The 22,211-nt window shown below is 35.4% G+C and overlaps 1 protein-coding gene across 2 annotated transcripts in view; it reads left to right on the top strand.

The window, feature by feature from the left end:
- The window catches only part of LOC109110590 (NT-3 growth factor receptor-like), a 241,719-nt gene that overhangs the window by 62,717 nt on the left and 156,791 nt on the right, over positions 1-22,211 (top strand). For both annotated transcript variants that reach the window (XM_042753532.1, XM_042753531.1), the window contains exon 3: positions 76-147. In XM_042753532.1, coding sequence (XP_042609466.1) covers positions 76-147 — 72 coding nt within the window. The remainder of the gene's footprint in view (positions 1-75; positions 148-22,211) is intronic.

Here is a 22,211-nt window from a genome sequence, read left to right as displayed (position 1 = left end):
CAAAATAATTTCCAGCAAGGTCAAAATGGTTGATCAAAACTACTAATACATGTTTATTTGTCTTTTCCATTCCAGGAACATTGTGAACTGCAACTTACGTACGATTCAGTCGCGAGCCTTCGCCAAGAACCCCCACCTGCGCTACATGTGAGTCCTTTGTGCTACAATGTTCTTGAACCCTCTGATTAAACACCACATTTGAAAGTCAATTGTTTGTTCCTTGAGACTCATACTTTTAGAGATGGATCGTGAAGTTGGGTTCACTCATTTATCTACACCAGGCAATAGATCTTCTTAAGTAGGCCATGTTTAGCAAATGGGGACAATGTGTTTTCCATTTTTGGATACTCTGCACAGTATCATGGCTGGTCTTATTCAAGAGATGGTTTGGCCCTCCGTGCATAATTTATGATGATAAAGTTCTCCGCCATGTGTTACTCAGCACCACCCTCAACCATTTCTCAAAAGTGAGCTTTGTGAGTATCCTGGCAGACAAATACATTGGTTTAATCTCTAAAGAGCAGCTTTGCTGAGCACTTGTTAACATATTGTCTTTGTCTGTAGTTGTTTGATGGTTTAAAATTGCTTGACCGAAATGACTCCTTTCGATAATTGGCTTAACAGTCCGCGGCAACCTGCGCCTCTTGAAATTCTGTGTTACATTGGCTCGCTCATTTCCTCGTCCCGACAGTCAGCAAAGACCCTCTGTTGTGTGTTTTGAATAAACAAAGATTGTTTGCTGTAGAGCTGCCTGAGTTGTGGTGGAGACGGTGGTGGAGAATGCGGGCAAAGAGAGAGATGATTTACTTAATGAAGGCTGAATGGGACGAGTGTGACAGGACTGTTATTTCCCAATTTCCTGCCGGCGAGCGGTGGAAAGGACATGGAATCGCAGACTGTCACATCCACACAGTCCACCCCAATTTGTGCTGTCCATCACGGCCTGCAAATGCACTTCTTATTTTCTTTCTGTCATAAACCGACACGTGTGCGATTTTATGTTGGTGAGCGTTGCTGGTGAATGTCTTCTGTACAAAATGTTCGGGAACTCTTTGTGTCATGTATTTGTCACTACATGTGTCCACTGTAAGCATTTTAGTAGGGTGTATGGGAACCTTTTTTCATGCCAAGTATCCGGTACAACCTGGACACTAGCAGTCTGTTAACTTAAACTATGTGTGTACACAGAATCTACACAATTTTCTACACATTTTTGTGAGTTTTCTTAAACGTTACCACCACAGTGTCACTTCAACCACACTAAATTGTTTTGGAAATTAAATGTAATTTTTCTTTATTTTTATTTTTTTGCTGTCAAATTGATTAATCAGTATGAAATAAATATATATATTACATGTATTTCTTAAATATATACATGTACAGGTGCATCTCAATAAATTAGAATGTCGTGGAAAAGTTCATTTATTTCAGTAATTCAACTCAAATTGTGAAACTTGTGTATTAAATAAATTCAATGCACGCAGACTGAAATAGTTTAAGTCTTTGGTTCTTTTAATTGTGATGATTTTGGGTCATATTTAACAAAAAGTCACCAATTCTCAACAAATTAGAATATGGTGACATGCCAATCAGCTAATCAACTCAAAACACCTGCAAAGGTTTCCTGAGCCTTCAAAATGGTCTCTCAGTTTGGTTCACTAGGCTACACAATCATGAGGAAGACTGCTGATCTGACACTTGTCAAGAAGACAATCATTGACACCCTTCACAAAGAGGGTAAGCACAAACATTCACTGCCAAAGAAGCTGGCTGTTCACAGAGTGCTGTATCCAAGCATGTTAACAGATAGTTGAGTGGAAGGAAAAAGTGTGGAAGAAAAAGATGCACAACCAACTGAGAGGACCACAGCCTTTTGAGGACTGTCAAGCAAAATCGATTCAAGAATTTGAGTGAACTTCACAAGCAATGGACTGAGGCTGAGGTCAAGGCATCAAGAACCACCAAACACAGACGTGTCAAGGAATTCGCTGAACCACAAACAACGTCAGAGGCATCTTACCTGGGCTAAGGAGAAGAAGAACTGGACTGTTGCCCAGTGGTCCAAAGTCCTCTTTTCAGAAGAGAGCAAGTTTTGTTTTTCATTTGGAAACCAAGGTCCTAGAGTCTGGAGGAAGGGTGGCGAAGCTCATAGCTCAAGTTGCTTGAAGTCCAGTGTTAAGTTTCCACAGTCTGTGATGATTTGGGGTGCAATGTCATCTGCTGGTGTTGGTCCATTGTGTTTTTTGAAAACCAAAGTCACTGCACCCGTTTACCAAGAAATTCTGGAGCACTTTATGCTTCCTTTTGCTGACCAGCTTTTTGAAGATGCTGATTTCATTTTCCAGCAGGATTTGGCACCTGCCCACACTGCCAAAAGCACCAAAAGTTGGTTAAATGACCATGATGTTGGTGTGCTTGACTGGCCAGCAAACTTACCAGACCTGAACCCCAGAGAGAATCTATGGGGTATTGTCAAGAGGAAAATGAGAAACAAGAGACCAGAAAATGCAGATAAGCTGAAGGCCACTGTCCAAGAAACCTGGGCTTCCATACCACCTCAGCAGTGCCACGAACTGATCACCTCCATGCCATGCCGAATTGAGGCAGTAATTAAAGCAAAAGGATCCCCTAACAAGTATTGAGTACATGTACAGTAAATGAACATACTTTCTAGAAGGCCAACAATTCACTAAAAATGTTTTTTTTTAATTTTTTTCTTTATTGGTCTTATGAAGTATTCTAATTTGTTGAATTTGTGGGTTTTTGTTAAATGTGAGCCAAAATAATCACAAAAAGAACCAAAGACTTAAACTACTTCAGTCTGTGTGCATTGAATTTATGTAATACACGAGTTTCACAATTTGAGTTGAGTTACTAAAATAAATGAACTTTTCCACGACATTCTAATTTATTGAGATGCACCTGCATGTATGTGTATTTATATATACATGTACATATACACAGTGCACACATACAGTATATTATGTAAACACTAGCCATTATTTTGGATGCGATTAATCGTGAACAATCGATTTGACAGTGCTCATTTTTTTAATAACTGACTAATTTGTCTTTCTTTGGCTTTTTTTATACATCTCATACATAGTTAGCATACACACATTTAAATAATATCTTAAAATAAATAAGTCTTTTACTACTTGTTTGGAAATCAAGTGATTTTTCTTGTTTTTTTCACACGTTTTGTATTTCCCTTTTTCTTATTGGCTTAGTAGAATAACTTTTATGGGCATAGTAGTTTTAGATCATTTTTATTATAATATTTTTTTTTTACAAGTATGTAGTGTAATTATTAGGGGCAAATTAGTTAGTTGTAGAAATAAGGAACAACTAAAGTACTATTTTTATTTTTGAAGAGATATAGGTTTATTTCAGTCTTTATTTAGATAATCATTGTTTTGAACGTGTATGATTTACATTTTCATTATTGTTTTTTTTAATAGTTTAGAGTTGAAATTCCGTTTTTTTTTTTTTTTTTTTGTGATTGAGCAATGGTGTTACACATATAGAGGTGTCTTTCTCTTTAAGACATATTCAACACTAAGTCTGTATGAAAGAGAAAGAGAGAGGAGGAGTCAAACAAGCACATACTACAGTACCGTCTCTTTTTGGACCCTTTTGTTTTGTTCTCCCATTCCATGTGTGGTCTTCACAGAGCACTGACTTTTATGATAGAAAAAATCCCAGAGATTTCCAGACGTGTCATTCACAATACACACGGGGTCAGGTCCCGGGAACAAAGCGGCAGTGTTATCCGTTTCCCAGTTCTGTTTTGACATTTGACGTGGATGATTAATAAATCAGTGTACTTTCAGGGAAATCAAGTTATGAGCACAAAAAAATCTATCATTGTTCTGAATTAATACGCACAAAAATATTTTTTATTATTTTTTTTCTTTGTTGGTAGTTTTCTTTTTATTTACATTAAAAGGTTAATATACTGCCACACATGTTTTTATATTTTATCCTACTGAACCTTTTTAATTTTTTACAACTGTTTTTAAAACATCAGAAATGTTGAAAAGCTAGTTATTACATTTTGATGAAAGATTAGAATACTTTTATTTTGGTACAATAAGCTATTACGAACAATAAAATATTCTAAAATGAAATAGGGTAAATTTTCAATTTATACTGACTTTAACATTAGATTTTGGCAGCCACTTGTTTTGGAGATTCGCCAAGCTTTGTGACCCTTGCAGTCAGAGTTTCGCTATCAAGGGGCCGATTGTCTTGTGTTTATTCTTTGTTTTCATACCCCGACCACCAAAGGAAATTTGTTTTCAGCAGCTTTGGATAAAAGACAAAGAAATCAATACAGGGGCCTATTGCTTTGGTCGACCTGCTTTTTGAAGTTGGGCGTTCGCTTTCATGTGTCTACTAGCCATGTGTGGTGAAATGAAAGGTTGCCTTCTGGATTTCTACAGGAACATCTTTTTTCATTGGAACATCTTTTTTTAATTTTTCATGGAGAGAGGACTCAATATATCCAGCAATGGTTTTCATAGGTAACTTGTAAAGGTTATTCCCATGAGCAATAGCAGAGGGGGGCCAGGGAGTAACTCTCATTAAAAACTCTCGGTCCACTCACTGAACCTCCTCGCAATAAAATGTCACTTTTCCTTTATATAGACGGCTTGCAGGCTGTAATATTTCAGTTTTTAGTCATTTTTACTCTGAAATAGTAAAACATTTTGGTTGATAAGCATGTGCAAAATGATTAGAATTTGTCAAATTCTAACAGACCGAACTAACCACATGTTTAAAAAAGTGGGAAAATATATAAATAATAATTTCAAATTTATTTGATCAAGTATAAAAAATATAAATATAAAAATGGAATATTAGCTACTTTTAAGAATTAAAAAAAAAAAAAAAACAACTAGTGTTTTTGTTTTGTTTGTGTAAGATGAGTAAAATGTTGTTTTTTTTCCGTTTGCTTTGCTTTTTTCAATTAGGTTTTTTTTTTTTGCATTAAACGTCACTTCATCACTTCATTTGGTAGACTACTAAGGGCACTGCTTTATAAATATGTATAAACTACAGTTCAAAAGTTTGGGGTCAAATAAGATGTTTTTGTTTTGCTTTGCTTTTGGTTTGTTTTGTTTTGCTTTATTGTTTTTATTTATTTTTTATTTTTCTTTACTTTTAGTTGTAGTTCTGGTTGTGGTCTCTTTCTTTTCTCCCTCATGCCAATTTTGCTTGAATTTTCACTTTGTCAGTCTCTCTGCCCTCTCTTATTCTTTCTAACTTTGTCCTTCTCTAAAACCCGTCACTCATAGGCATCTCCTTCTTTTTTCACTTGTTCTTTTTCTTTTTTTCTGGCCTTTGCATGCAAACTCTGTTTTTCATCATCTTCCATCACTCTCTCTCACTCCATCCATCTCTCTCTCTTTGTTTCTGAGATGACATTATTTATTATTCATGCCACCGTTGATGTGGCTGTTGTTTTATTCCCCTCACAACGGGAGGAACGCGCTAAAACAGCTTACATCTTTTCCTTCTCTGTGAAAGAATTCCAAAATGAGCCTTTGACTTTGTGGTTAGTCAGTCAGCCATGTCTCCCTCTCTGAAATGCGATAGGATGCTCATCAGTAAAAGAGAGAAGCTCCATTGTCTCCGCAGGCTCTGAAGGCCCCTGAGCCCCAATGAGAGCTTTATTTGGCTTGATGAAAGTTGAGTGCTTTGAGAGAACACAATAAATGTGTTGACGCCGTCCTCTTCACTCATTGAAATATGAATTGGACATTAATGATAATGCCTGTTGGTGATTTCGATGAGGTTTATGAAATGTTGGCATTGTATCGGAATGACTAATCGCATTTCCGGGAGACATTATTTGCATTTTTGCATTATTCATTTGTGTCAGGTTAAATGTAAAGCTTAAGGAATTTGGTTGGTTAATGCTAATGTCTGATGTGATTCCTATACAAATTAAGTCCGTTTTAGGGTTGGATATCGCTAACTACATCATGATAGGCTACAAATGTGTTGCTTGGGTATATCGTATATATTGTGATTTTTAAACCTGTGCCTAGAGAAATATTTTTATTTTATTTATTTTTTTAGGATTTATAAGTCTTATTAAAATATGCAGTTATTCATCACAGTGCAAAAGTGGGATTCAGGCAGTTAAGCCATGTTGCGACCTACTGGTTTTCACATTCATTGGGCTTTACTTCCCATTACCAGCCCATGAATCCAGGCAATGAGACCGTCACTCATCATGACTCGTGATACATTGCAATGCCACTTTATAAACTTCTGAAAGATAGCTCCCATAAAACTCAGAGCAGCAGAATGACACAGATGAAGTCAGTTGTCTATAGAGGTCGTAAAGTTATATTCTTAAATATGGGGGATACCAACTGTCCCAAAATCTTGTATCTTCTCCCATCTGTGCATCTGTCATTCTCTTTCTAATACATTCTCTGTGTCACTGGCTGTCATCCCTCATTTTTTTATGTACTTTCTTTCACACTCTCTCTTCAGGAACACAGGCCACAGGTCCCTGTAGTCAAAGGAGAACCAGACTATCCAGGATGTTTCAGTAGTTCTTCCTGAAATACAAAAGATGGCAAGGGGTTTCCAAATTTGGCAGCACCCATATGATTTGACTGGCTTTAAAAATAAAAGCTATTTTATATTTTGAATCTTAGTGCTTGCATGAGAAACTTCAGAGAAAGTGAAGTTTTTTTTTTCTTCTAGTTGGGACTTTTGTTATGTAAAAATCAATCATTTGGTAGACTACTAAGGCCACTACAGTTCAAAAGTTTGGGGTCAGTAAGATGTTGTTTGAAAGACATCTCTTGTCCTCAAAAAGTTGCATTTGTTTGATTTCAAATACAGTAAAACAGTAATATTGTGAAATGTTATCACAATTTAAAACAACTGTTTCTGTTTGAATACATGTTAAAATGTAATTTATTCCTGTAATGCAAAGCTGAATTTTGATCCTCCAGAAATGATCCTTTAGAAAGAAAGAAAGAAAGAAAGAAAGATAGATAGATAGATAGATAGATAGATAGACAGATAGATTCAACTCAAATTATATATATATATTTAATGTGCACAATACACATTTTTTTCTTTGATCAATGGTAACAAGGATATGGATGATGTTAAAAAAAATTCAATTAAACGCTGTTATTTTCCTCTTCAAGTCCCAGTTTCCACAAAATATTATCAATTACCATTTTCAAAATTGATAATAATAAAAAATGTTTCTTGAGAACCAAATCAACATATTAGAATGATTTCTGAAGGATCACGTGACAGTAAAATTCAGCTTTATCATCACAAGTGTAAAAATGTTAATTTTAAAGGGGTCATCGGATGCCCATTTTCCACAAATTGATATGATTCTTTAGGGTCTTAATGAAAAGTCTATAACATACTTTGGCTAAAAATTTCTCAATGGTAGTGTAAAATAACACCCTTCTAACCTGTCAAAAACAGTCTGTTTACAGCAAGCCGTCCCTTTAAATGCTAATGAGCTCTGCTCACCCCACCCATCTCTTCTGTGCGGTGACGCACAGTTAAACTTTAGCCGCACTGTCTAAAGCAGAGATCCTCAAATCTGGACCACGAGATCCACTTTCCTGCAGAGTTTAGCTCTAACCATAATCAAACACACCTGAGCATGCTAATCAGTGTCTTCGAGATCAGTAGAAAATCACAGGTAGGTGAGGTTGATCAGGGTTGGAGCTAACCTCTGCAGCGCATTGGACCTCCAGGGTAAGACTTGAGGAACCCTGGTCTAAGGTAACATGCTAGTGTCAATCAGCAATAGTGGGAGGGGCCTTGGCCTGGGTAACGTCACACAGGTAGGAATCTGAGAATGGCTTGATTTGAGAAAGGGGTTTGGATTCATCAAGATAAAAAAAAAAAAAACACTGAGTGGATTTTTATCATTATGTGGTTGTGTACACACACTGCCAAGACACATTTCAGTTCAAACAACATGTAAAAGTGAATTGTGCATCCGATGACCCCTTTAAAATATAATAAAACAGAAAATTATTTTTAAATTGTAAATTAATTGTAAATTAAATTATTATTATTATTTTTTTATATGTTTTTTATCAAGTTAATGCCACTTTTTTGACCATAAGAGCCTTTCAAATACATTAAAATCTTATAGAGAAACTTATGAATGGTAATGTATTATTTCTCATTGAATGTCATGTCAATTGCACTGCAAATGCTGTTTCTTGTTATATTAACAGGGAGTGTGTCAGTGACGGACTGAAGCAGCTCTCTCTCTCTCTCTCTCTCTCTCTCTCTCTCTCTCTCTCTCTCTCTCAGAGTCATGTTGCAGTGCAAAACTGTGTAGGAGTGGACAGGCAGGTTATTCTTTTTATAACTTCCTGTTATAAAGGTTTTTTTTTTGTTGTTGTTTTTTGTTTTAGTTTTTTCTCAGTATAGATCGGTGTTTAAAGACACACACAAAAAAATCCATCACACCAACCTGCAGTTTCCCCCATGAAACTCACACCCTCATGCCACTAGCGCTCAGCAACAACGTCATCTCTCCATGGGGAGATGTTCTTGTACAGCAGGATGAAAGCTCTCTCCGGCATACACGAGAACAGGTCTGTGCCATGAGAGGTCTGACTAATTGGCTTTTTTGTCAGAGATGTGTCAGAAAAGGAGGTTTCTTTTTTTGATAGCCAAGGCTTCTGACAGGGTCCCTGTGACACCTGTGAGAAGGAGAGCATGTTGGGGTGGCAGTAGCTGACTCACAGATTTCAGCATTGATCCTAAGCAAAAAGCTTGAAGAGGAAACTGTAATGCTTTCTAGAATTCAAAATAAGGACTTGCTAAATGAATGTCTATTATATACAGCAATTTTGTGCTTTTGATTCCACTCTGAATTCAAGATCGGAACACTCTGGTTGAAACATTTATTAGAATTGATTAGAGCCTAACCTAAGCAAACACAGTGTCATAAGTTTAAAGTTTCTTTGTCTATACTTAATGCAAAACAGCTGTGCTATGTTTTGTCGCCAGTTTAATTATTTTATTTTAATTTATTTTAGTTTATTCATTTTATCAATTTATTAAAACATATAGTTAATTTTTATAATTATGTATCTATATTGAAATTTTTTTTTCTTTCTCTCTCAAAAGGTGGGGGGAAAAAATCAGAGTGAGTGAAAAAATTTTGGGTGGGAGAAAAAAAAAATAGCATTCTCTCGCTAAAGTTTTGCGTTCTCTCGCAAAGTTTTGCGTTCTCTCACAAAGTTTTGCGTTCTCTCACAAAGTTTTGCTTTCCCTCACAAAGTTTTGCGTTCCTTTGCAAAGTAAATTGCATTCTCTTGCAAAACTTTTGTATTATCTCACAAAACCAGTTGAGTTCGAACAAACACTTTCTGCTTACTTCACAGATTCAATTCAATTCAATTCAAGTTTATTTGTATAGCACTTTTTACGATACAAATCATTGCAAAGCAACTTTACAGAAAATTAAGGTTCTACAATATTTAGTAGTAGCTTATCAGTGATGACTGTCAGTTTATGTGTATACGGCAGAAATGTTCAGAAAAATCAATAAAAGACATAAACAAACAGACGATTAACATTATTAACAGCAACAATGCAATCAAACTTATAGCAAAATGTGGTAGTTCTGTATGTTGTCTCTGGGTTAGCATCATCTGAGGTCCTCCGAGGGGTTGAATATTGTAGTGGTTCATACAGCTCTATGTGTTCACAATGGAGCGGTTCATAGAGTTTTATTTTGAACTTGGAATACAAAGCCCAGTTAATTTAATAAATACTGGTGTGCTTCAAATGCATTGCGAATATGGAAACATTTGGATTTGTGCTGAATGAGAGCGGTACCTGAACCCATACTTTCAGTTTCGATTAGGTTTTGGCATGTTTATAACTATTCTGGGCTTGTCTGCTTTCCTGTACATAATATTTATTAATAAACTGTGTACCATATTTTGGTTTTATAACATCTTCTTCCATTAGCCTCCCTTAAGCGTTTTCTATAATCTAACGGTTTTCTATGGGGGAGAAAAAGCTTAACATTTCATTCATGGCTATCTGAACGCAGAGAACACAAAAGTTTTGCGAGAGAACGCAAATATATTTGTGAGAGAACACAAACGTTTTGGGAGGGAACGCAAAAGTTTTGCAAGAGATCGCAATTTATTTTTTTCCAACACTGAATTTTTTTTCACTCTGATTTTTTCTTATTCATCCCCATGTCATTTTTTAATATAGTCAATAATTTTTATTTTTTCTTTTATTTTAATAATTTATTAAATTCTATTTATTTTATAATTATGTATTTATTTTTCACTTTTCACTTTTTATAATATAGTAATTTTTTTAATTTAATTTTATTATTTTATATATATTAACCAAACCCTTATCCTAACCCTAACCATGCAGTTAATTAATATTACGCAGTGCTTAAATGTATAATTACACTGTAACAAGGACACCTTAAAATAAGGTGTAACCATATTTTTGTTATGCTTTGAAATTGTTAAATATATTTTTTATTTATTTAGTAAATTAATTGGATAATATAGTCAATAATTTTTATTTTTTGTTTTATTTTAATAATTTAGTTTATTTTATATTGATGTATTCTTTCCCTTTCTTTTTTTATGATAGTCTATTTAACAATATTTTACATTTTTGTTTGTTTGCCTTATTTTATTTTTTATTTTTTAGCTTTTGTTTATTTTATATATTTTTTTAAATAACTTTAAACTTTGAACTTTATTTTTTAAATCTGTTTTTAAAAATATCTGCTCTAAACATTAGAGTTGCAGATCTAAATTTTGCCTGCAACACGTTTCCATCCCTTTATCCTCTTTTACCTCTAATTTTCTGTGCCATTTTGGATGTGGCAGTGTAGTCATATATCAGTATATTACAATTCATTTTTCATAGTATTGTATTGATACTTTAGGTATTTTAGCTTTACTTTTTATAGCTTTATCTTTTATCTTTATCTTTACTATATTGATAAAAAGTGGTCAATTATAGTGGCAAAATATTAACTTCACTTCCAATCAATAAACCAATAAGTCTACCAATAATTTCCATTTCAGTTGTTATATCAGTTTCCCTTTTGACTTGTTTAATTGCATGAAACAATAGCCTTATCTCCAACTTATCAGCATGAATATCACACCTGACCAAGCTTTTCTTGCCTTTAGAAAACATGAAACGGTGTCCATTTGTCCGATGAGTCTTTTTTGACTAAAATAGATTGGGATCTAAATGATGAAGCGGTGTGATCGTGATAAAAACTGTCAGTCAAACAGTGAGAATGGTATTTGTGAGGCTGGGGTCTGGCCTCCAGTGCTCAGCTGTCAGTCACTCGCTCCATGACGCCATCTGCCTGCTTTGTGCTGCACGTCAAAACCACAGTATTGACTTGCTTTATATACTGTACGGTGGTTTGTCATCTGAGGAATCTTTTTGCTTTTGTCTGAGGGTTTGTCTGCTCAGGAGTCTAGAAGTACAGGGATTTTTTACAGAAAGAAAGAGAACTTGTTTTACTAGAAAACATGATGTTAACTCTGGACGTTATGCAGGAGAGGCAGGTTTAAATAAAACTTGCAATGTATACTACTGTGAGTTCCCTCTCTTTTCATAGAAAAAATCCTGCCCCCTCTTGGGATGTGCTGATACAATTGATATAAGCTATTGTTCAATTGTTGTTTTTCAGTATCAATAGTCACAATTTTCAGCATCTTCACTCTCCCATGATCCTTCAGAAATCATTCTAATATGTTGATTACAGCGGTGCGTTGCTTAATTTTTTGTTGTTGTTGTTTTTGTGGTAACTGTGATACTATTTTTTTTTATTTGTAATTTTATAAATGCCTTTACCTTCACTCTCGCACACTTGAAGGAAAATCCTACTGATCCTTTTGATGAACTTTTAAAAGGCATTTTTCCACAATATTATGTAGATACTTTAGAATAGATCCTTGTAGCTATTTATTTATTTATTAAATATATTAAACATACATTTCTTATATTATGCTTATATTTCTTATATTATTATATTGACAAATTATATAAATTATATTAATTTGCAATATTTATTTATGAATGCGAATTATACAAATTTTTATTATAAAGTCGATTATATTGTTGATTTATTATATAAAATTAAATTAAATTAAATTAAATTTATGCTTTTAGCAGACGCTTTTATCCAAAGCGACTTACAGTGCATTCAGGCTATCAATTTTTACCTATCATGTGTTCCCGGGGAATCGAACCCTCAATCTTGCGCTTCGTAACGCAATGCTACACCAAATTATCAACAATAGCACAATAATCAATAACTTGATAATTTGCACAATTTCATAAATTAATACTGTAAATTACTATTATTCTTTATAAAACTATTTAAATTATAAAATTAAAATACATTACACAAATTATTATAAAATATTATTAATTTATTAATTCATGTATTTACATTATTAATATTTATATAATTAAAATACATTACATTAAATATGATAATAATTTACAAGATTATTAATTTATTAATGTAAAAAAATTTTATTTAACAATTTACATTGTTAATTTGTTTTATAATTATTAACATTTTATAATCATTTAAGTAATTGTGCAAATTACTGTTACTACAAATTACTACTATTTTTTAATCTTTAAATTATAAAATATAATTAGATACATTATAATTATAAATTCCAAGATTATTAATGTATTAACATGCTAAGCCAACTGTAAATGAGCCATCACATACAAGGTGCAGTGGGTTTTACAGGTTTGGAACGACATGAAGGTGAGTAATTAATGTTTTTATTTTTGTTTGACCTATCCCTTTAAACATGTTATCCAAGCATTGATCTTTTTGTTCACCTTGACTCAACAACACTGGCTTAACCAATGGTGTGAGTTTTGGGCGGGTCTCTCTGGTTTGTTAACCAATGAAAACAGCTGGAGGAAACCAGTATAATAATAAATTTAATCATTTTTATTTATATAGCGCTTTTCCAACACCGAAGGTTGCTTTACAAGGTCAAATTTAAGGAACAGAAAGAAACATCAAAAGACAGAACACATACCACGGACTGAGAGTAGCATACAGTGATCGCTTACAAAGTTAGTTTAGAGATACAGAAAGATTTACTTTAGATAGACATGTCCATAACAAGGAACAATTTACTGACAGAGAACTGAAGAGTAATACTCAGAGAGAGAGAGAAAAAGTGTTTTTAAGAGGTTTTAAAAGAGAGAAGGGAGGATACTTGACGGATGTCTTGGGGAAGAGCATTCCACAACCTTGGAGCAGCAACACTGAAAGACCTGGCTCCCATAGTCACCTGACGAAACATAGGGGTGACTAAAAATCCCTCACTAGAATATTGTAAAGAGTGAGCAGGAGTATAAGGCTGCAGTAAGTCCAATAAATATGTAGGACCAAGGTTATGGAGGGCTTTTTGACTGAGAATTAGTATCATGTAGTTTATGCGCAAGGAAACCGGAAGCAAATTAAGGTGATTAAGGATAGGGGTAATGTGAACGTTCTTTCTCGTGTGGGTGATCAAGCAAGGTGTGGAGTTTTGAACATATTGTAATCATTTTATATTTTTAAATGGAAAGGCCAAAAAGAAGTGAATTACAGTAATCTAAATGAGATTTTACAGCTTCAGCATCCTGCTGTCTGAGAGAGGATTATGTAGGTTACCACTTTACCAATGTGATCTTTAAATGTAAGAGTGGAATCAATGAGAACACCAAGATTGTGAACTGTCGTGGAGGGCATAATCAGATCACAATCCAAATCCATCAGTTGACCAGAAAATTTAGATACAACAGCTTTAGAGTCAATCGGAATTACTTCAGTTTTACCAGTTAAATTTAACGTAGTTTGCCTCCAGCAAAAGCTTGAGTTCCTTAATCCAAGTTGTTAATGTAGGTGGAGAAAACACTGAGGTGGAATATGTGTTAAATAAATCTGAATGTCATCAGCATAACAGTCGTTAAATCCAAAACGTTTGATTATTTGTCCAGTTGGTAGCATGATAGTGAAGAGAAGAGGGCCCAAAACAGAACCTTGAGGTACACCAGTACTGATGGATTTGGTGAATGATTTGTCTTTTTTGGTATATGACAAATTGTTGCCTCCCTGTCAGAGGAGGAAAACCATTCAAATGCTGTACCAATAACCATTCCAATTGCTGAAAGCTGTGAGAGGAGAATCTCATGACAAACAATGTCAAAAGCTGAGCTGAGATCTAACAGAAGGAGAGTGTTAAGAGAAGATCATTAAGAACCTTAACCAGGGCTGTTTCAATACTGTGTAATGGACGAAAGCCAGACTGGAAGGGCTCATAGAGTATAAAAACAGTTAAAATGAGTGTTTGTATGCAAGTAGATGTAGATATGCATATCTCAATCTTCTCACTGGAATACAAACTCATATCCTGAACCACACTCCTTGTCCTGTAGCGGCTGGCCTCTTCCACTGGTTTTTCGGTAGAGTGGTGCTCCCTGTATCAGCTGGGGTAATGGGCTGTGATGCTCAGATGCGCTGGGCACAGCCTGTGCTCTCCCATGGGAGGTCACGCCAACCCGGCTGACACTGTACGGATCAATACCTCTGTCGCGGGACCCCACGCTGGCCGCTGAGCTGTTACCTTCTGCAGATCAATCCTGGGGAATGTCAGCACCGACTTTATTTTTACAGCCTCGGTTTTCTAGCATCCGCATAAGCTGTTGGTAAGCACAAGGTATAAAAAGCAACATTAAGAGAGATGGGGAGGGAGATAACTTTAGCATTTTACAGTGGTTTGGAATAAATGATGCAAAGAAAAGATGATGGAGAATGAAGTCAGGAGGGGGTCGAGAGAATCGCGAAAGGAAGCGACACAAAGAGAGATGCAAATGCACACAAACGCCGCCACATGACAGTAGAACTGACAGCTCTGCGTACGCAAATATCACTGTTTGCGGGAGTTTGTTTGTTCCTCTCTGTATGCCATGTTCGGGATGCAAAATTCACATTTGTTTGGTGCCAGGGAGGAAAGTCAAACACTCCTCTCCTCCATTTGCATCTTCATTGTAAACCGGTTAAACCATTTGGTAAATAGACTATGACAGCCTGCGAAGTTAATGAAAAATATCTATCTATCTATCTATCTATCTATCTATCTATCTATCTATCTATCTATCTATCTATCTATCTATCTATCTATCTATCTATCTATCTATCTATCTATCTATCTATCTATCTATCTATCTATCTATCTATCTATCTATCTATCTATTGTGTGTGTGTGTGTGTGTGAAGCATATAATTATACCCTTAAATATAATCAAACAGTTGTCTTTTTATATAATCATAGTAGTAAAGCCTCAAAAGAATATTCAATATAAATTAGAATGGAAAAGTTTTTTTTTTTATGTCTCTATATAATAATTAATATTACATTTATTCATTGTACTATAATAATAATAATAATAATTATTATTATTCTTATTATTATTTGTAATCATTTATATGATTCATAAAATACTACAAATTACCATTTATAATGATTATAGAATTATTTAATTTTTATAGATTGTTTATTTATTTATTAATATTCAGAGACAATTAATTAAGCTATCCATTGACTGATTTACCTTAAAAGATTCAACTTTCTTTCCAAACCTTGCTCTGTTTGTTTGAGCTGTTTGACACAGCAATGTTGACCCATTTATAATTACATTTATTTAGTGAAAGTGAGTGTGAAGCATGAAATTATACAATTAGACTTTGGCCTTTATATTATGAAGTGAAGTGACATACAGTACAGCCAAGTATGGTGACCCATACTCAGAATTTGTGTGCACACACACAGCAGTGAACACACACACACCGTGAACACACACCCGGAGCAGTGGGCAGCCATTTATGCTGTGGCGCTCGGGGAGCAGTTGGGGGTTTGGTGCCTTGCTCAAGGGCACCTCAGTCGTGGTACTGCCGGCCCGAGACTTGAACCCACAACCTTAGGGTTAGGAGTCAACCTGTCTAACCATTAGGTCACGACTTCCCCACATTATCATTTTATTATCATTTTAAGAAAGCCCAAATAAAATTATTAAAACATTTGAATTAAGCTAAAAATGCTTTTCTTGTGTTTAAAATGTGTATAAAATATACTGTCAGATTAATACAAAATAAATTTTTATTGTGTTTTGGCTTCAGTGCCAAATATTCTTGATTAAAAAAATCTATTTTAATTTGTAATGTCATGCTTACTGTTTTCTCAAACCGTATTCATGGACTTGTATGCATGAAAATATGAACATCTTCATATTTTAGCACAGTTATTATCAGATTTGGACATCTTTGGCATACAATTTTAAACCCCTGCTGTAAAAAGCAAGCTTCTGGTCAGAGCTGTGACCCAGTGAATAGCATAGTTGCAGGAAAGGGTGCTGAGCAAGGAAACATTGCAAATTTATTAGAAAAAAAAAATAAAAATCCTGCCTACTTCAGTCTTTTGCAAGAAATCCAATATTTTTTGAAACGTTGACCTGTGGTGCTCAATGCAAGTTTAAATATGGCTTATGACAGTCCTGTTTGTCCCTTTCTCCCCATTATTTCCTGTTATCTCTCTACTGTACCTACAGAGCAAGTGTCAAAAGGCGAAAAACAAGGTAAAAGCTCAATAATGGTGTTCTTGGAGCTCAACTCAAGTAGACCAGTCAGGTTCAAGATCAGAATCCCTGTTGGTTTATTGCTCTCAGGAAAATGATGTTTAGCGCCTACAGTATGAATATAATACTTCATTATGTTTCCACATTCCCAGAAGGCCACTGCAGCCCAACTCCCTGCCAACCCTTGGAAAGCCCAGACTCCTCTGTGCCCAATATTTTGATGATGGACCAAGTTTGCCAGGTGGACCTCTAATGCGTCGTGCACTTGCCCGTGCTATAATTAAATCTGTTCTGCTAATGAACTAATTAAAACCTACAGGAAGTTGAAGAAAGTACTACAGCACTTTCATTAAGTAATGGCATGAAAGACTTGAGAACTTTGGCATCTGAGTCCGTTGTCCTCTCGACTTTACAGAACATTCCCTCAGTCGTCGGTGCGTCATCGGGCTCAAATCTCTGAAAGAACCCAGTGAAAAAAAAAGTTAGTTGTTCATTCTCTCACTTTTTATGGCTTTTTCCCGCTCCACTTTCCTCTTCTAATCCATTTTCACACAGACAAAAAGCGTGCAGAATCTGCTGTGGTTAAGGAGGCTTATCTTACAAAACATGTTTGGCTTGAAAAAAAAAAAAGAAAGAAAGAAAGAAAGAAAGAAAAGAGCAGGGGAAAGGGTGGGGGAAAATGGAGTATTAGGTCAGGGCTGTGTGCTCTTGTGCTTGGTGTGCAGAAGGATGTCCCTTTGGGTTCTGTCAGAAGCTGCCAAGCTGTACAAGCTTGGAGGAAGCCTCCATCTCACAGTTCATTAGAATACACTGTATGGCGAAGATAGCTGGTCTGAGAAAATGTTTTCACCAATTTGAAGTGGCCCAGTTAGGCCCACTAATAAGTCATTACCCTGCTGAAAAGAACAACTAAAGCTGGAATTCCCATTCTGGTTAGTGCTGGTCTAGCTGTAGATTTATTGTTCACCAGCAAAATATGTTGTCAAAAAGAATGGTCTTTCTTGCTGTTGGTTAAAAACCACGAATCGACATCCAAATCACAACATCTTGCAAGGATATACGTTTATACTGTGCGATAAAAAATACAGTTTAACATTAAAAAAAAAGCACTGAATACATCAGTTATACATACACATTAAGATTTTATTATTTTAATTTGTTATAAAAATGTATGCATTTTTTTTTCATTGATAAAACTCTCTCTCTCTCTCTCTCTCTCTCTCTCTCTGCATATTCATATATTCTACTGTATGTTTATCATTGTACTCAAGTCAGAAAAAATGATTAATTATTATTTGGAAAATATTAAACGCGCTTCCTTTTATTATTATTTTACCCATTTTATTATTGTTAGACATAACTTAAAGAGCAACATTTTTAATTAAATTAAAATGTCATTTTTATTTGTATAGTACAAAAGTGCCAAGGGTTTGTAAGGAATAATAATTTGCAAACATTTTCTGTGCTTATTAATATTGACCTTATTAGAGTTGTCAGTAAGCATGCTAACTTTTAAATATTGATTTAAATATGCTCAATTTTAAATACATATTCTCTTTGACAAACTTTAGTTTGCTTTCTGTTCTATAGGGGTTGTAAGGATTAATTTTTGCAATCGTATTTATTGTGAGAAATGCTAAACCAATTATTTTATTGAATTAAACATGTTTTCTCTTCCATATGTCTAACATAAAGAGTGCATATAAAATAGACACCACACAACTAGTTTAAACAAAGTAAATATTTTCCAGATAATAGTTACTCTAGAATTTTATTCTTTTTTTTACACTAATTTTTAGAATATTAATTGTAATATAAATATAATATATAATATATCGTTTTTAATTGCATTTTAACATACAGTATATCATGCATAAGGTTTTTGAAGAATAATATAAATGGCTCTTTATACATATAATCACAGCTGCACTAAAACAAACAAAAACAAACAAACAAAAATACCAGACAAACAAACAAACAAACTGCAAGTATACTGAATTAAATGTGAATTTTTTAATTAAAATAAAAATCAAATTTTCTGGCAAAAGTTCCAATATTTTTTTCTAATTCATTTACTCACATTGTATATGTGCATCTATTCCTAAATGAATGCTTTGTTATTTTAGCAACGGGGTCCCTTGCAAGTGGATCATCATATTTTATAAATCCTCCAGTGAGCGATTACTATGCAACACATTCCCTTGACTTAATCCAGATTCACCTCTGCTTGTGGAAGAGGTAGCCAAGTCTACCAGTTCCCTGGTCCCGTCAGTGGTGGAGGTGTGCTCCAAATGGATTTCCCCGATGTTGTTTCTGGCTCTGCGCCTTCAAGCCGTCACACATGCCAGTTTCAAGGTACCATCTGTGCCTACGGCTCAGGATGTCTCAGCTCGGAAACAGTTCAAGATGGCCCCTTCTTCCTCCAATGCGCGACTGCTTTTTTCCTTGTGGCCTGTTGCCACAGCTACAATCGTACAGCATCTACAAAAAGACAAGAGGGCCAGTTGGCAATGTGTTACTGCCTCGTGTCATCAGAGGTTCTATGGCCATTAAAATTTCTCTCATTAAGGGGGGTTCAGAACATCACAATCTAACTGGGAGCACCAATGAATATACAGAGCTGTTAATGAGAGACTCCACCAAACACACATAACACACACAAGATAAGCTGTGCTACCTAAATGCTTTCCACGGCGTCTGTAAACCAGCCCACCTATTTAATGACCTTAATTAGCTGTGAACCGAATAGCTTTGAAAATGCTGCTTTTAATAGAGTGGGCGGACCATAGGCCAGTAAATGGCTGCTTGTGCATGTAGACATTTTGTTGTGACACATCGTTTATCAAATTCCCATGATAAATTTATCTTGCTGTGAGATAAATAAGCGATTATAGAAAAATAAAAGTGTAAATATGGATTTGTGTGATGAGGGTCATTGCAGGTAGAGGATGGAGAGTGTTTCATTGAAGGTGGTGGAAAGGAAAAAAAATATATATATAATTATAAGAAATGTATCTTTTTTTTTAAGCAGTCCCATTTTCTCATCAAGGCTGAATTAATTTGATCTAAAAAATACAGAAAAAAGTGAAATGTTATTACAATTTAAAATAATGCTTTTCTATTTTAACACACTTTTAAAAAATAGTTTATTTTTGTGGTGCAAAGCTGAATTTTCATTAGCCATTACTCCAGTCTTCAGTGCCAAATGATCCTTCAGAAATCATTCTAATACGGTAATTTATTATTAATTTTGGAAAAAGTTGTGCTGCTTATTTTTATTTTATTTTACTTTTTCAGGACTCTGATAAACAAAGTTTAAAAGAACAACATTTATTCAAAATAGAAATCTTTTCTAACAAAATAATTATTTACAATCACATTTATGAATAGAAAATATTTTAAATCTAAAAGTAATGAAAAAGTAGTCAGAATACATTACCTAATATGTGTAATCCAATAGATTACATTACTAACTACAATTTTCACCAGGTAACTTGTAATAAGTAATGGACTATGATTTGTAAGTAATCTACCCAGCACTGATTACATATAAAATATATTAAAAATAATACAATTATGCAGATGACAACGGTACATGAAAGACTTCCTTTTAAGAAAAGGCTCTTAGACAAAAAGCTTAACACTATTGAGAATGAAGACAACTTCTTCATTGTGTTTAATGCTGGCAAAAGAAAGAGTCCCACACCTGGGTATCAGATGTGAAAGCTGCAGGCATGACCGTCTTGCATAGTTCCTTTACTCATGTTAGCCACTGTTTCATCACTGAGCCCAACATGATTCTTGGTCCTGGCCCAATGCTGCAAATTACATGTGGTGTGGGCTTTGCCATCCTGATACATCATGCTGAGGGCTCATGTTACATGCAGTCAATCAAGGGTGTGAGGATGAAGGGAGGTCATGGAAGTGACAGTGACACCTCCAGTTGGAGTTGTTTATTGCACTAGTTCGAGCCACCTGCCTGGATGACATATGTCACACAAAACCCAGTATCACAGGAACACATGTGTGAATGGATCCTCAGGCCAAAAGTTTGACCTTCCAGATGCAGCTTAATGAATAATCCCACCTTCAAACAGACAGAAAATGAGCAGAAATCATTGCATGTCATCCAATCCACCTGTACAACAGAGTTCAACGCTAATGCAAACCTATTTTTTAAACCTGATCCAACTGTGCACATTCAGTGAATTATACATGAGAATTAAATATTAGCATACTTTTTAATACATATTGTATACTGCATTATGGCTGGTTGGTTGTTGTATTTCCTTGGTCAGTGGTTGGTTGTTTGGTGTTTTTCCTGGGTCGGTGGTTGGTTGTTTGGTGTTTTCCCTGGGTCGGTGGTTGGTTGTTTGGTGTTTTTTCTGGGTCGGTGGTTGGTTGTTTGGTGTTTTTCCTGGGTTGGTGGTTGGTTGGTTGGTTGGTGTTTTCCCTGGGTCCGTGGTTGGTTGTTGTTTGGTTTTTTTTCCTGGGTTGGTGGTTGGTTGGTTGGTTGGTGTTTTCCCTGGGTCCGTGGTTGGTTGTTGGTTTTTTTTTGCTGGGTCGGTGGTTGGTTGTTTGTAATTTTTCCTGGGTTGGTGGTTGGTTGTTTGGTGTTTTTCCTGGGTCAGTGGTTGGTTGTTTGGTGTTTTTCCTGGGTCGGTTGTTGGTTGTTTGGTGTTTTCCCTGGGTCGGTGGTTGGTTGTTTTCCCTGGGTCAGTGGTTGGTTGTTTGGTGTTTTTTCTGGGTCGTGGTTGGTTGTTTGGTGTTTTTCCTGGGTCGGAGGTTGTTTGGTGTTTTTTCCTGGTTCGGTGGTTGGTTGGTATTTTTCCTGGGTCATTTTTTTAGTTGGTCTTTTTCCTGGGTCGGTGGTTGGTTGGTGTTTTCCCTGGGTCAGTGGTTGGTTGTTTGGTGTTTTTCCTGGGTCGGTGGATGTTTGATGTTCTTCCTGTGTTGGTGGTTGGTTGGTGTTTTTCCTGGGTCAGTGGTTGTTTGTTTGGTTGGTGTTCTTCCTGGGTCGGTGGTTGTTTGGTTGCTGTTCTTCCTGGGTCGGTGGTTGTTTGGTTGGTGTTTTTCCTGGGTCAGTGATTGGTTGGTTGGTGTTTTTTCCTGGGTCAGTGGTGGTTGGTTGGTGTTTTTCCTGGGTCAGTGGTTGGTTGTTTGGTGATTTCCTCGGTCAGTGGTTGTTTGGTTGGTGTTTTTCCTGGGTCAGTGGTTGTTTTGTTGGTGTTTTTTCCTAGGTCAGTGGTTGGTTGGTTGGTTGGTGTCTTTCCTGGGTTAGTGGTTGGTTGGTTGGTGTCTTTTTTTTTTTTTTTTTCCTGGGTCGGTGGTTGGTTGGTGTTTTTCCCTGAGTCAGTGCTATGGTGGAGAGAGATTTATAAATGAACAAATAAGATATATATATATATATAAAATAATTGTTGTGATATAGACAATATTTATACAGGTAAGACAGCTGGTGGTTGCTTGGCAGATAGAAGGAGGGTTGCTAGAGTGTTTCTAGATTTGAAGTACTGTACAGAATGACA

The sequence above is a fragment of the Cyprinus carpio genome, chromosome B25 (assembly GCF_018340385.1).
Source record: "Cyprinus carpio isolate SPL01 chromosome B25, ASM1834038v1, whole genome shotgun sequence".
Lineage (NCBI taxonomy): Eukaryota > Metazoa > Chordata > Actinopteri > Cypriniformes > Cyprinidae > Cyprinus > Cyprinus carpio.
This window is presented reverse-complemented; position numbering and strand designations above follow the sequence as displayed.